Genomic DNA, 17586 nt, shown 5'->3' on the forward strand with positions numbered 1-17586 from the left:
GTTCTTGCAGAAGCTCATACACACCATGTGATGCAAGAATAAACCTCAATGGTTCTCGAGCATCAAGCAAGCATATTTGAGCTTCAGTGACCAATCCTGTTCGCTGATTTCTTGACCTTATTCTTTGTGTACGAGTGGGCGCAGCCATTTGAATGTCTTTGGCTCGACACTTCTGGTCTTATTCACTTCCATTCATTATTAGACATTAAAAACAGCTTGTTATACTGTTGATGATGCCAATTGATATTTTCTTGTTATATAATTCTGCTTCGCTTGTATAGTCATGGACACACTTGTTTGTAGAGCAAGTAAATCGTATTTTGCCGTTTATTATTCCTAGTCATTTCTTCCATAGGCAACTGAATTGGAAGTTGTAAAACAATCGCAAAAACAAGCACACTTACGCATTGAAGAATAAGGGCAATATGCGATTAAACGACTAGATTGAATCTGTTGAAATTTTAAAATGGTTGTTGTTGATCTGTTGTTATTAAGTATTAGAAATTTTTGTATACAAATATGTTTAATGGACAGGCATAAATCACTTATGATTAAATAGATTTGATTTAAAAAATATACTCATTTGTCTTCCAAAGAAGTTTTATCTCTATCGAGGCTTAGATATTTAATTCTCAAACCAACCCACATTTAAATATTCAAGGAGCCTATTTACTGTTGAATTACAAAGATTACAGAATTAGCAACCAAAAGCACTTGTTATATTGTGCAGCATGTGTCAGAACATAATACTGTGTTTGTTAATGAATAAAGAGTTGATGCAAACTTTATTATAGCCAATATCAACCACGCAACTCGTGTAATCTGCATGTGAAGAGGGCGTCAGAGCTGTCAAAGACAAGCTTTTTATTTGATATAAAAAAGTTACCAGTCTTATGAGATTAAATAAAAAGATTAAACGATTAGCAAATATGCTGTTATCAGTGCAATCCCTCATCCATTCGTAACTGATTTCTTTTGATTTCTGCTCTTCCTTTAGAACCTACAGTTTCTCCTCGACGGATTAATGCCACTGCTTTGACTGCATTTGAGATTCAAGTGTCCTGGGAGCCCATTCAACACCTCAACATTAATGGAGTTCTTCGAGGTTACGAGGTCAGGACCAGCACATTGTTTAATATCTGTCTTTTATTTATTAGTCAGTGGACTGATGATCATAAATAGCATAACAAAGTTGACGGGTGTTTTGTGCATCATTGTTGGTCATCTGAGGTGGCACAGCTGGATTTGTGAGCTTTGCCCGTTGGCTGAGCGTGTAACAGAGGCGCTGTTATCTCATTAGCTCCTTTTTATGAACAGCAGGTTTAGATCAGATCAAGGAACATGAAACACATTATTTAGATAAGACACACTCCTTTAGATAAAAACAGCCTTTGAAATTCCCTTGTATTAAAGGGTATTTTACCCTTGCAATTAATATTTAATTAAATAGGCTAGTGCCTTTCAGAAGTAAGCTTTTAGAAGCAAAATGTGATTTAATTTGCTTTATACCCCTTTTGGATATTTAAAAAAATTGTCTTTTTCAGTTGCCTTGAAAATGAAAGTGGTTTATGTGATATAAGTTTATATATATATATATATATATATATATATATATATATATATATATATATATATATATATATATATATATTTGTTTTTGTTTTTTTTTACAAAAGGGAAGCTTTTAAAATGCATATGGACTGAAAATGTTGTTATGAGCTGCCCACATGTAAATAAACACAAATACCTGCATGAGGCTATATAGTTATGCAATTACAGTACATATTTGCGATTTTGTAGTCATGTTAAACATTTTGCATTTACTGTAAAAATACTGGGTTCCTCACAATTTCTTCATGTTGTCCCAACACAAATCGATTAAGTTAACTTTAGTCATTCATTCATTTTCTTTTTGGCTTAGTCCCTTTGTTATTCAGGAGTCGCCACAGCGGAATGAACCACCAACTTATCCAGCATGTGTTATTATGTAGCGGATGCCCTTCCAGCCGTAACCCAGCACTAGGAAACACCCATACACTCTCATTCACACACATACACTACAACCAATTTAGCTTATTCAGTTCACCTATACTGCATGTTTTTAGACTGTGTGAAAACTGGAGCATCTGGAGGAAACCCACGCAAACACGGTGAGAACATGCAAACTCCACTCAGAAATGCCAATTAACCCAGCTGTGGCTCAAACTAGCGACCTTCTTGCTGTGAGGCAACAGCGCTACTCACTGAGCCACCATGTCACCTTTAAGTTAACTTAATTGTTTTTATTTTTTTACAAATTTAAGTGGATTGAACATAAATCAAATTTTTGTTTTAACTCATTTATGTACAGTAAGTAGTTTGAACAAACAGCACAAGTAATTTTTTGAGTTCTCAGGTACTGTCAGAATTTGTTTTTAAACAAAGTTAGCATTCAGCTGGAGAGAATCACTGTTTTTGAGTGTCAAAATGTTTGTTTTACACTCGGTTTACTCACTTTTATATCTTGTTTAGTGTTGAATTCACATCCTGGTTGAAGTTCATATGATTCATACTGATTTTCAATGTAAATAAACCTGTCACATCATTGTAAGTCTTGTTATGTTTGCAGATTCGTTATTGGCGGCAACATGAACGCGAGGCAGCTGCGGATCGGGTAAGAACAGCTGGGCTGGAGAACACAGCACGGGTCACAGGTTTGAGGCCCAACACTCTCTATCACATCACTGTACTGGCTTACAACAGCGCCGGCACTGGTCCAGCTTCACCAAGAACTACTGTCATCACCAAAAAACCTCGTAAGTCCTCTTTTTAAGTCTTAGGAATGCTCGTAGTCATATGCTAACATATGATTAAGCATGTTTCAAAGAAAAGTTATGCCTAAAAATTTCATTTTACTCGGATGATTCCAATTCTCCATGAGTTTGCTTTTTCTGTTGAGCACAATAGAAAATATTTTGAAGAATGTTATAAATCAGTAACCATTGACTTCCATAGTAAGAAAAAACAAATACCAAAGAAGTCAATGGTAGCCCGTTTCCAACATTTTTCATATTATCTACTTTTGTGTTCTACAGAAAAAAGAAACTCAAACAGGTTTGTGAAAAGTGGTTGGAGAGTTAATGGTGAAATGTTAAAAAGAATGAATGTTTGTTGTTTTAACGTTAAACGAAATATTAAAGCAACATTAAAAGAAGGTTTAGTGCAAAATGTTTGCAAAAACTTATAAATCAATGCTGGAATTGTTGTTGAATTGTATTTTGTTGAAGCCAACATGATATAAAGGTGAATTTAATGTGCCAAATTTAAACAATTCAACTTTGATCCATGATGCTCATTAGCACATAAGGAAATGTTGAAATGAAAGCAGGATACTTTTCAAATCAGGGCACTGTTTTGTTGATAAGACATTCCAGGAAAAACAAGGGCTGATTCATTTTAACTTGCGCAAGTCTTTAGCCTAAGGGTGGAAAAGTTGAAAGAATGCAAGATCTTGTTGCATCACATCACCTTGCTATATTTTTATATACTGCTTTAAATAAAGTTTGTTTAAAAACACTTCACATCTTCGGATCTGACTCAAAACCATCTTTAATAATTTACATCCTTCTTTGTTGAGAAAATAACAAGCCAATCAAAGAAATGCAAAGCCTTGCCACTTCAAGTTGATAACTAGATCAACCCTGTCACTTCCATATCTATTAAAACGTTACATTCATATACTTTGAAACCTAAGAGTTTGCAATTCCTGTCAAAGTTTTTGTCTCTGTGGACTGATTTTTTTGCTCATATCTTCATTTCTAGCTCCGAACCGCCCTCCAGGTAACGTCTCATGGAAAGTTGATGGTTCTTGGGTTACTGTGAGGTGGGATCATGTTAAATCCATGGACAATGAATCTGCTGTTCTGGGTTACAAAGTGAGTGACACACACTGACACCCAAAACTGTAGATGTGTGTAGATGTATATTTGTGTGCGGCCGTCTGCGTGATATCAGAATGTTTACTCACTAATCATTTAAAGGTGTGATATCGTATCATTTCTTTCCTCTGAGGTAAGAATTTATAAAATGGCAGCCTATAATGTCACGTGATAAGAAAACACGTCTTCTGTTTTTGAAAATCAACCCAAAAGTCAGAATTGTGAAAGAAATTTTTTTGTCATTATTATTCTGTGCCAGATAGATGTGGATTTAGCGAATTGGGTGCCCTGGACAACTCCAGCCATGGGGCTCAAGTCCTGATGCACCCTTTCTACTTTTATTTAATTATTATTTATTTTGGTGTTTTTTATATTACTCAATCTTCTTTTGTTTTATCTTAATGCAGTCTTTACATTTTGAAGGATTAGTTTTCTTAAAATGAATTTACAATTAAAAATAGTGTGTGTGTGTGTGTGTGTGTGTGTGTGTGTGTGTGTGTGTGTGTGTGTGTGTGTGTGTGTGTGTGTGTGTGTATATATATATATATATATATATATATATTTTTTTTTTTTTTTTATCTTTTTTTTTAATAAATTTTACTGCTGGACTGCTCCATGATTGGTGTGGTGGATATTTTATTTAATAATAATATTGTTACATGACATTACATTATTATAATAATGTTACATTTTAGTGTATATTAAATAATATTTGAATTATGTAAAAAAAAATCTATGATATAAAATGATGGTATATATACACTGTAAAAAAATCTGTAATTTTACGGTAGCTAAAAAAATTGTAAAAATAAAGTAAAATAATGACTATTAAATTACAGAAATTTACCGTAAAATAGCAGACATTAAATAACACAAATTTCCTTAAATTTAAATTTCTGGTAAATTTGTACAATTCAGCCTCTGTTATTTTATGGTAAATTTCTGTAATTTAACCTCTGTTATTTTATGGTAAATTTCTGTAATTCAACAGCCGTTATTTTTAAGTTTTTTTTCCAGCATCCCAGCTGCCGGAAATAAACCGAAAAATTATGGATTCGTTTTACAGTGTAGTTTATAAGTATAATTTATACTTCTATATATTTATTGGGGGCCCCCAGATTTCCTGGGGCCCTAAGCGGCCGCTTACCTCGCTTATTGTTTAAATCCGCCAAAAACAGGCTTCTAAAGGGCAACCATGACAAAACCTTTTGTTTCTTTTCTTTTCTTTTTTTTTTAACAAAAATACAACACTCATTCTTTGTTGTTTAAAATTAGTTAATAATAAAATGAATATTATGATAAGATTTAATCTTGAATTATATTCATTCTTTTATACTATACAATGCCATAAAGGTCAATACACTGAATTGTTGATTTACCCTACCAAGAAAAAAGATTTTTTTTACTTGATGTCTGGGGAACATACACTACTGGTCAAAAGTTTGGGGTCAGTAGGATTTTTAAATGTTTTAAAATTAGCTTTTTAAATAAATTCTTTACAGGTTCTTTACAAACATGAAGGACAGTCTGCCTTAAAGGTTCTGGAGAAAAGCAAGACATCCGTCAAACTGCCATTACCCAAGGACAATGGTTATGTGGTTCTGGAGATCCGCTCTTGGGGAGATGGAGGAGATGGAGCTGCCCATGAGACCATAGTGTCTCGAGACTCAGGTTTGAGCCGCAAACACCAAGTATATACCTGATATTAACATGCATTTTAGGAAATATATTGACAAGTAGATGTAAGAGGCAAATTCTCATTTACACATGGTTTTTAATGCATATCTTTTGTCCACTTTCAACCTACACTCTTAAATATAAAGGTACTTTAAAGGTTCTTTGTTGGTGTAAATGGTTCTCTGAAGAATCTTTAACAGCCACGAAACCATTTCAACTAAAAAAATGTTATTTGTAGCCCCAAATGGTTAATTTCACTATAAATTCGTCACATGATGTTGATCCTGGACCATCAAGATTACAAATTTACTAATGTTGACCCTGGACCATCCAGATTATGAATAAACTAATGTTAATCCTGGACCATCAAGATTAAAATTAACTAATGTTGATCCAGGACCATCAAGAATAAAATTCACTCATGTTAATCCTGGACCATCAAGATTAAAATTTACTTATGTTGATCCTGGACCATCTAGAATAAAATTCGCTAATGTCGATCCTGGACCATCAAGACTAAAATTCACTTATGTTGATCCTGGACCCTCAAGAATAAAATTTACTTATGTTGATCCTGGACCATCAAGATTAAAATTCACTCATGTTAATCCTGGACCATCAAGATTAAAATTTACTTATGTTGATCCTGGACCATCTAGAATAAAATTCGCTAATGTCGATCCTGGACCATCAAGACTAAAATTTACTTATGTTGATTCTGGACCATCAAGATTAAAATTCACTTATGTTGATCCTGGACCATCAAGATTAAAATTCACTAATGTTGATCCTGGACCATCAAGATTAAAATTCACTTATGTTGATCCTGGACCATCAAGTTTAAAATTAATTAATGTTGATCCTGGACCAGCAAGATTAAAATTCACTAATGGTGATCCTGGACCATCAAGATTAAAATTCACTAATGTTGATCCTGGACCATCAAGATTAAAGTTCACTAATGGTGATCCTGGACCATCAAGATTAAAATTCACTTCTGTTGATCCTGGACCATCAATATTATAAACTCACTTCTGTTGATCCTGGACCGTCAAGATTATAAATTCACTAATGGTGATCCTGGACCATCAATATTATAAACTCACTTCTGTTGATCCTGGACCAGCAAGATTAAAATTCACTGATGTTAATCCTGGACCATCAAGATTAAAACTCATTACTGTTGATCCTGGACCATCAAGATTAAAATTCACTAATGTTGATCCTGGACCATCAAGATTAAAATTAACTGATGTCAATCCTGGACCATCAAGAATAAAATTCACTAATTTTGATCCTGGACCAGCAAGATTAATATTTACTTATGTTGATCCTGGACCATCAAGAATAAATTTTACTTATGTTGATCCTGGACCATCAAGATTAAAATTCACTGATGTTAATCCTGGACCATCAAGATTAAAACTCATTACTGTTGATCCTGGACCATCAAGATTAAAATTCACTGATGTCAATCCTGGACCATCAAGATTAAAGTTCACTAATGGTGATCCTGGACCATCAAGACTAAAATTCACTAATGGTGATCCTGGACCATCAAGATTATAAATTCTCTTATGTTGATCCTGGACCATCAAGATTAAAATTCACTAATGGTGATCCTGGACCATCAAGATTAAAATTCACTAATGTTGATCCTGGACCATCAATATTATAAACTCACTTCTGTTGATCCTGGACCATCAAGATTAAAATTCACTAATGTTGATCCTGGACCATCAAGATTAAAATTCACTAATGTTGATCCTGGACCATCAATATTATAAACTCACTTCTGTTGATCCTGGACCATCAAGATTAAAATTCACTAATGTTGATCCTGGACCATCAAGATTAAAATTCACTAATGGTGATCCTGGACCATCAAGATTAAAATTCACTAATGTTGATCCTGGACCATCAAGATTAAAATTAACTGATATTGATCCTGGACCATGAAGAATAAAATACACTGATGTTGATCCTAGACCATCAAGATTAAAATTCACTAATGTTGATCCTGGACCATCAAGATTAAAATTAACTGATATTGATCCTGGACCATGAAGAATAAAATACACTGATGTTGATCCTAGACCATCAAGATTAAAATTCACTAATGTTGATCCTGGACCATCAAGATTATAAATTCACTAATGGTGATCCTGGACCATCAAGATTATAAATTCTCTTATGTTGATCCTGGACCATCAAGATTAAAATTCACTAATGTTGATCCTGGACCATCAAGATTATAAATTCACTAATGGTGATCCTGGACCATCAAGATTATAAATTCACTTCTGTTGATCCTGGACCAGCAAGATTAAAATTCACTTCTGTTGATCCTGGACCATCAAGATTAAAATTCACTGATGTTAATCCTGGACCATCAAGATTAAAGTTCACTAATGTTGATCCTGGACCATCAAGATTAAAATTCACTAATGTTGATCCTGGACCATCAAGATTAAAATTAACTGATGTCAATCCTGGACCATCAAGAATAAAATTCACTAATTTTGATCCTGGACCAGCAAGATTAATATTTACTTATGTTGATCCTGGACCATCAAGAATAAATTTTACTTATGTTGATCCTGGACCATCAAGATTAAAATTCACTGATGTTAATCCTGGACCATCAAGATTAAAACTCATTACTGTTGATCCTGGACCATCAAGATTAAAATTCACTGATATTAATCCTGGACCATCAAGATTAAAATTAACTGATGTCAATCCTGGACCATCAAGATTAAAGTTCACTAATGGTGATCCTGGACCATCAAGACTAAAATTCACTAATGGTGATTCTGGACCATCAAGATTATAAATTCTCTTATGTTGATCCTGGACCATCAAGATTCAAATTCACTAATGGTGATCCTGAACCATCAAGATTATAAATTCTCTTATGTTGATCCTGGACCATCAAGATTAAAATTCACTAATGGTGATCCTGGACCATCAAGATTAAAATTCACTTCTGTTGATCCTGGACCATCAAGATTAAAATTCACTGATGTTAATCCTGGACCATCAAGATTAAAGTTCACTAATGTTGATCCTGGACCATCAAGATTAAAATTCACTAATGTTGATCCTGGACCATCAAGATTAAAATTAACTGATGTCAATCCTGGACCATCAAGAATAAAATTCACTAATTTTGATCCTGGACCAGCAAGATTAATATTTACTTATGTTGATCCTGGACCATCAAGAATAAATTTTACTTATGTTGATCCTGGACCATCAAGATTAAAATTCACTGATGTTAATCCTGGACCATCAAGATTAAAACTCATTACTGTTGATCCTGGACCATCAAGATTAAAATTCACTGATATTAATCCTGGACCATCAAGATTAAAATTAACTGATGTCAATCCTGGACCATCAAGATTAAAGTTCACTAATGGTGATCCTGGACCATCAAGACTAAAATTCACTAATGGTGATTCTGGACCATCAAGATTATAAATTCTCTTATGTTGATCCTGGACCATCAAGATTCAAATTCACTAATGGTGATCCTGAACCATCAAGATTATAAATTCTCTTATGTTGATCCTGGACCATCAAGATTAAAATTCACTAATGGTGATCCTGGACCATCAAGATTAAAATTCACTAATGGTAATCCTGGACCATCAAGATTAAAATTTATTAATGTTGATCCTGGACTATCAAGAATAAAATTCACTTATGTTGATCCTGGACCATCAAGATTAAAACTCACTTATGTTGATCCTGGACCATCAAGATTAAAACTCACTGATGTTAATCCTGGACCATCAAGAATAAAATTCACTTCTGTTGATCCTGGACCAGCAAGATTAAAATTCACTAATGTTGATCCTGGACCAGCAAGATTAAAATTTACTTATGTTGATCCTGGACCATCAAGAATAAATTTTACTTATGTGTATCCTGGACCATCAAGATTAAAATTCAGTAATGTTAATCCTGGACCATCAAGATTAAAACTCATTACTGTTGATCCTGGACCATCAAGATTAAAATTAACTGATGTCAATCCTGGACCATCAAGAATAAAATTTACCTTTGTTGATCCTGGACCATCAAGATTAAAATTTACTTATGTTGATCCTGGACCATCAAGAATAAAATTCACTAATGTTGATTCTGGACCATCAAGAATAAAATTCACTAATGTTGATCCTGGACCAGCAAGATTAAAATGAACTTACAATGATCCTGGACCATCGATATTAAAAATAACTGATGTTGATCCTGGACCATCAAGATTATAATTTCACTAATGGTTGTCCTGGACCATCAAGATTAAAATTCACTAATGTTGATCCTGGACCATCAAGATTAAAATTCACTAATGTTGATCCTGGACCATCAAGATTAAAATTCACTAATGTTGATCCTGGACCATCAAGAATAAAATTCACTTCTGTTGATCCTGGACCAGCAAGATTAAAATTCACTTCTGTTGATCCTGGACCATCAAGATTAAAATTCACTGATGTTAATCCTGGACCATCAAGATTAAAGTTCACTAATGTTGATCCTGGACCATCAAGATTAAAATTCACTTATGTTGATCCTGGACCATCAAGACTAAAATTCACTTTAGTTGATCCTGGACCATCAAGATTATAAATTCACTTCTGTTGATCCTGGACCAGCAAGATTAAAATTAACTTACGTTGATCCTGGACCATCAAGAATAAAAATCACTAATGTTGATCCTGGACCATCAAGATTAAAACTCACTGATGTTAATCCTGGACCATCAAGAATAAAATTCACTTATGTTGATCCTGGACCATCAAGATTTAAATTCACTTCTGTTGATCCTGGACCATCTAGATTAAAATTCACTTATGTTGATCCTGGACCATCAAGACTAAAATTCACTTTAGTTGATCCTGGACCATCAAGATTATAAATTCACTTCTGTTGATCCTGGACCATCAAGATTATAAATTCACTTCTGTTGATCATGGACCAGCAAGATTAAAATTAACTTACGTTGATCCTGGACCAGCAAGATTAAAATTCACTCATGTTGATCCTGGACCATCAATATTAAAATTCACTATTGTTGATCCTGGAACATCAAGATTAAAATTCACTGATGTTAATCCTGGACCATCAAGATTAAAACTCATTACTGTTGCTCCTGGACCATCAAGATTAAAAATTCACTTCTGTTGATCCTGGACCATCAAGATTAAACTTCACTAATGTTGATCCTGGACCATCAAGATTAAAATTCACTAATGTTGATCCTGGACCATCAAGATTAAAATTCACTTATGTTGATCCTGGACCATCAAGACTAAAATTCACTTATGTTGATCCTGGACCATCAAGATTTAAATTCACTTCTGTTGATCCTGGACCATCAAGATTAAAATTCACTTATGTTGATCCTGGACCATCAAGACTAAAATTCACTTATGTTGATCCTGGACCATCAAGACTAAAATTCACTTATGTTGATCCTGGACCATCAAGATTATAAATTCACTTCTGTTGATCCTGGACCAGCAAGATTAAAATTCACTCATGTTGATCCTGGACCATCAAGATTAAAATTTATTAATGTTGATCCTGGACTATCAAGAATAAAATTCACTTATGTTGATCCTGGACCATCAAGATTAAAACTCACTTATGTTGATCCTGGACCATCAAGATTAAAACTCACTGATGTTAATCCTGGACCATCAAGAATAAAATTCACTTCTGTTGATCCTGGACCAGCAAGATTAAAATTCACTAATGCTGATCCTGGACCAGCAAGATTAAAATTTACTTATGTTGATCCTGGACCATCAAGAATAAATTTAACTTATGTTAATCCTGGACCATCAAGATTAAAACTCATTACTGTTGATCCTGTACCATCAAGATTAAAATTAACTGATGTCAATCCTGGACCATCAAGAATAAAATTTACCTTTGTTGATCCTGGACCATCAAGATTAAAATTTACTTATGTTGATCCTGGACCAGCAAGATTAAAATTCACTTCTGTTGATCCTGGACCATCAAGATTAAAATTCACTAATGTTGATCCTGGACCATCAAGAATAAAATTCACTTATGTTGATCCTGGACCATCAAGATTAAAATTTACTTATGTTGATTCTGGACCATCAAGATTAAAATTCACTAATGTTGATCCTGGACCATCAAGATTAAAATTCACTTATGTTGATCCTGGACCATCAAGTTTAAAATTAATTAATGTTGATCCTGGACCAGCAAGATTAAAATTCACTAATGGTGATCCTGGACCATCAAGATTAAAATTCACTGATGTTGATCCTGGACCATCAAGATTAAAATTCACTAATGTTGATCCTGGACCATCAAGATTAAAGTTCACTAATGGTGATCCTGGACCATCAAGATTAAAATTCACTTCTGTTGATCCTGGACCATCAAGATTAAAATTCACTAATGTTGATCCTGGACCATCAATATTATAAACTCACTTCTGTTGATCCTGGACCTTCAAGATTATAAATTCACTTCTGTTGATCCTGGACCAGCAAGATTAAAATTCACTTCTGTTGATCCTGGACCATCAAGATTAAAATTCACTAATTTTGATCCTGGACCAGCAAGATTAATATTTACTTATGTTGATCCTGGACCATCAAGAATAAATTTTACTTATGTTGATCCTGGACCATCAAGATTAAAATTCACTGATGTTAATCCTGGACCATCAAGATTAAAACTCATTACTGTTGATCCTGGACCATCAAGATTAAAATTCACTGATATTAATCCTGGACCATCAAGATTAAAGTTCACTAATGGTGATCCTGGACCATCAAGACTAAAATTCACTAATGGTGATCCTGGACCATCAAGACTAAAATTCACTAATGGTGATCCTGGTCCATCAAGATTATAAATTCTCTTATGTTGATCCTGGACCATCAAGATTAAAATTCACTAATGGTGATCCTGGACCATCAAGAATAAAATTCACTAATGTTGATCCTGGACCATCAAGATTATAAATTCACTTCTGTTGATCCTGGACCATCAAGATTAAAATTACACTAATGGTGGTCCTGGACCAGCAAGATTAAAATGAATTTACGTTGATCCTGGACCATCGAGATTAAAAATAACTGATGTTGATCCTGGACCATCAAGAATAAAATTCACTAATGTTGATCCTGGACCATCAAGATTATAAACTCACTTCTGTTGATCCTGGACCATCAAGATTATAATTTCACTAATGGTTGTCCTGGACCAGCAAGATTAAAATTCACTTCTGTTGATCCTGGACCATCAAGATTAAAATTCACTAATGTTGATCCTGGACCATCAAGAATAAAATTCACTTATGTTGATCCTGGACCATCAAGATTAAAATTTACTTATGTTGATCCTGGACCATCAAGATTAAAATTCACTTATGTTGATCCTGGACCATCTAGATTAAAATTCACTTATGTTGATCCTGGACCATCAAGACTAAAATGCACTTATGTTGATCCTGGACCATCAAGACTAAAATTCACTTTAGTTGATCCTGGACCATCAAGATTATAAATTCACTTCTGTTGATCCTGGACCAGCAAGATTAAAATTAACTTACGTTGATCCTGGACCATCAAGAATAAAAATCACTTCTGTTGATCCTGGACCATCTAGATTAAAATTCACTTATGTTGATCCTGGACCATCAAGACTAAAATTCACTTTAGTTGATCCTGGACCATCAAGATTATAAATTCACTTCTGTTGATCCTGGACCATCAAGATTATAAATTCACTTCTGTTGATCATGGACCAGCAAGATTAAAATTAACTTACGTTGATCCTGGACCAGCAAGATTAAAATTCACTCATGTTGATCCTGGACCATCAATATTAAAATTCACTATTGTTGATCCTGGAACATCAAGATTAAAATTCACTGATGTTAATCCTGGACCATCAAGATTAAAACTCATTACTGTTGCTCCTGGACCATCAAGATTAAAAATTCACTTCTGTTGATCCTGAACCATCAAGATTAAACTTCACTAATGTTGATCCTGGACCATCAAGATTAAAATTCACTAATGTTGATCCTGGACCATCAAGATTAAAATTCACTTATGTTGATCCTGGACCATCAAGACTAAAATTCACTTATGTTGATCCTGGACCATCAAGATTTAAATTCACTTCTGTTGATCCTGGACCATCAAGATTAAAATTCACTTATGTTGATCCTGGACCATCAAGACTAAAATTCACTTATGTTGATCCTGGACCATCAAGACTAAAATTCACTTATGTTGATCCTGGACCATCAAGATTATAAATTCACTTCTGTTGATCCTGGACCAGCAAGATTAAAATTCACTCATGTTGATCCTGGACCATCAAGATTAAAATTTATTAATGTTGATCCTGGACTATCAAGAATAAAATTCACTTATGTTGATCCTGGACCATCAAGATTAAAACTCACTTATGTTGATCCTGGACCATCAAGATTAAAACTCACTGATGTTAATCCTGGACCATCAAGAATAAAATTCACTTCTGTTGATCCTGGACCAGCAAGATTAAAATTCACTAATGTTGATCCTGGACCAGCAAGATTAAAATTTACTTATGTTGATCCTGGACCATCAAGAATAAATTTAACTTATGTTAATCCTGGACCATCAAGATTAAAACTCATTACTGTTGATCCTGTACCATCAAGATTAAAATTAACTGATGTCAATCCTGGACCATCAAGAATAAAATTTACCTTTGTTGATCCTGGACCATCAAGATTAAAATTTACTAATGTTGATCCTGGACCATCAAGAATAAAATTCACTTATGTTGATCCTGGACCATCAAGATTAAAATTTACTTATGTTGATTCTGGACCATCAAGATTAAAATTCACTAATGTTGATCCTGGACCATCAAGATTAAAATTCACTTATGTTGATCCTGGACCATCAAGTTTAAAATTAATTAATGTTGATCCTGGACCAGCAAGATTAAAATTCACTAATGGTGATCCTGGACCATCAAGATTAAAATTCACTGATGTTGATCCTGGACCATCAAGATTAAAATTCACTTCTGTTGATCCTGGACCATCAAGATTAAAATTCACTAATGTTGATCCTGGACCATCAATATTATAAACTCACTTCTGTTGATCCTGGACCTTCAAGATTATAAATTCACTTCTGTTGATCCTGGACCAGCAAGATTAAAATTCACTTCTGTTGATCCTGGACCATCAAGATTAAAATTCACTAATTTTGATCCTGGACCAGCAAGATTAATATTTACTTATGTTGATCCTGGACCATCAAGAATAAATTTTACTTATGTTGATCCTGGACCATCAAGATTAAAATTCACTGATGTTAATCCTGGACCATCAAGATTAAAACTCATTACTGTTGATCCTGGACCATCAAGATTAAAATTCACTGATATTAATCCTGGACCATCAAGATTAAAGTTCACTAATGGTGATCCTGGACCATCAAGACTAAAATTCACTAATGGTGATCCTGGACCATCAAGACTAAAATTCACTAATGGTGATCCTGGTCCATCAAGATTATAAATTCTCTTATGTTGATCCTGGACCATCAAGATTAAAATTCACTAATGGTGATCCTGGACCATCAAGAATAAAATTCACTAATGTTGATCCTGGACCATCAAGATTATAAATTCACTTCTGTTGATCCTGGACCATCAAGATTAAAATTACACTAATGGTGGTCCTGGACCAGCAAGATTAAAATGAATTTACGTTGATCCTGGACCATCGAGATTAAAAATAACTGATGTTGATCCTGGACCATCAAGAATAAAATTCACTAATGTTGATCCTGGACCATCAAGATTATAAACTCACTTCTGTTGATCCTGGACCATCAAGATTGTAATTTCACTAATGGTTGTCCTGGACCAGCAAGATTAAAATTCACTTCTGTTGATCCTGGACCATCAAGATTAAAATTCACTAATGTTGATCCTGGACCATCAAGAATAAAATTCACTTATGTTGATCCTGGACCATCAAGATTAAAATTTACTTATGTTGATTCTGGACCATCAAGATTAAAATTCACTTATGTTGATCCTGGACCATCAAGATTAAAATTTACTTATGTTGATTCTGGACCATCAAGATTAAAATTCACTAATGTTGATCCTGGACCATCAAGATTAAAATTTATTAATGTTGATCCTGGACTATCAAGAATAAAATTCACTTATGTTGATCCTGGACCTTCAAGATTAAAACTCACTTATGTTGATCCTGGACCATCAAGATTAAAACTCACTGATGTTAATCCTGGACCATCAAGAATAAAATTCACTTCTGTTGATCCTGGACCAGCAAGATTAAAATTCACTAATGTTGATCCTGGACCAGCAAGATTAAAATTTACTTATGTTGATCCTGGACCATCAAGAATAAATTTAACTTATGTTAATCCTGGACCATCAAGATTAAAACTCATTACTGTTGATCCTGTACCATCAAGATTAAAATTAACTGATGTCAATCCTGGACCATCAAGAATAAAATTTACCTTTGTTGATCCTGGACCATCAAGATTAAAATTTACTTATGTTGATCCTGGACCATCAAGAATAAAATTCACTAATGTTGATTCTGGACCATCAAGAATAAAATTCACTAATGTTGATCCTGGACCATCAAGATTATAAATTCACTTCTGTTGATCCTGGACCATCAAGATTAAAATTACACTAATGGTGGTCCTGGACCAGCAAGATTAAAATGAATTTACGTTGATCCTGGACCATCGAGATTAAAAATAACTGATGTTGATCCTGGACCATCAAGAATAAAATTCACTAATGTTGATCCTGGACCATCAAGATTATAAACTCACTTCTGTTGATCCTGGACCATCAAGATTATAATTTCACTAATGGTTGTCCTGGACCAGCAAGATTAAAATTCACTTCTGTTGATCCTGGACCATCAAGATTAAAATTCACTAATGTTGATCCTGGACCATCAAGAATAAAATTCACTTATGTTGATCCTGGACCATCAAGATTAAAATTTACTTATGTTGATTCTGGACCATCAAGATTAAAATTCACTAATGTTGATCCTGGACCATCAAGATTAAAATTCACTTATGTTGATCCTGGACCATCAAGTTTAAAATTAATTAATGTTGATCCTGGACCAGCAAGATTAAAATTCACTAATGGTGATCCTGGACCATCAAGATTAAAATTCACTGATGTTGATCCTGGACCATCAAGATTAAAATTCACTAATGTTGATCCTGGACCATCAAGATTAAAGTTCACTAATGGTGATCCTGGACCATCAAGATTAAAATTCACTTCTGTTGATCCTGGACCATCAAGATTAAAATTCACTAATGTTGATCCTGGACCATCAATATTATAAACTCACTTCTGTTGATCCTGGACCTTCAAGATTATAAATTCACTTCTGTTGATCCTGGACCAGCAAGATTAAAATTCACTTCTGTTGATCCTGGACCATCAAGATTAAAATTCACTAATTTTGATCCTGGACCAGCAAGATTAATATTTACTTATGTTGATCCTGGACCATCAAGAATAAATTTTACTTATGTTGATCCTGGACCATCAAGATTAAAATTCACTGATGTTAATCCTGGACCATCAAGATTAAAACTCATTACTGTTGATCCTGGACCATCAAGATTAAAATTCACTGATATTAATCCTGGACCATCAAGATTAAAGTTCACTAATGGTGATCCTGGACCATCAAGACTAAAATTCACTAATGGTGATCCTGGTCCATCAAGATTATAAATTCTCTTATGTTGATCCTGGACCATCAAGATTAAAATTACACTAATGGTGGTCCTGGACCAGCAAGATTAAAATGAATTTACGTTGATCCTGGACCATCGAGATTAAAAATAACTGATGTTGATCCTGGACCATCAAGAATAAAATTCACTAATGT

The 17586-nt window shown here is 34.1% G+C and overlaps 1 protein-coding gene across 1 annotated transcript in view; it reads left to right on the forward strand.

The window, feature by feature from the left end:
- Window positions 1-17586, forward strand: part of cntn2 (contactin 2) — a gene marked incomplete at its 5' end in the record, with an annotated part of 114865 nt that overhangs the window by 52029 nt on the left and 45250 nt on the right. The window contains 4 exon segments of the mRNA NM_131446.1: window positions 998-1113; window positions 2609-2795; window positions 3802-3914; window positions 5420-5588. Of these exon segments, the coding sequence (NP_571521.1) occupies window positions 998-1113; window positions 2609-2795; window positions 3802-3914; window positions 5420-5588 (585 nt within the window).

Source organism: Danio rerio, chromosome 11, assembly GCF_052040795.2.
Source record: "Danio rerio strain M-AB ecotype USA chromosome 11, GRCz13ab, whole genome shotgun sequence".
Classification (NCBI taxonomy): Eukaryota; Metazoa; Chordata; class Actinopteri; order Cypriniformes; family Danionidae; genus Danio; species Danio rerio.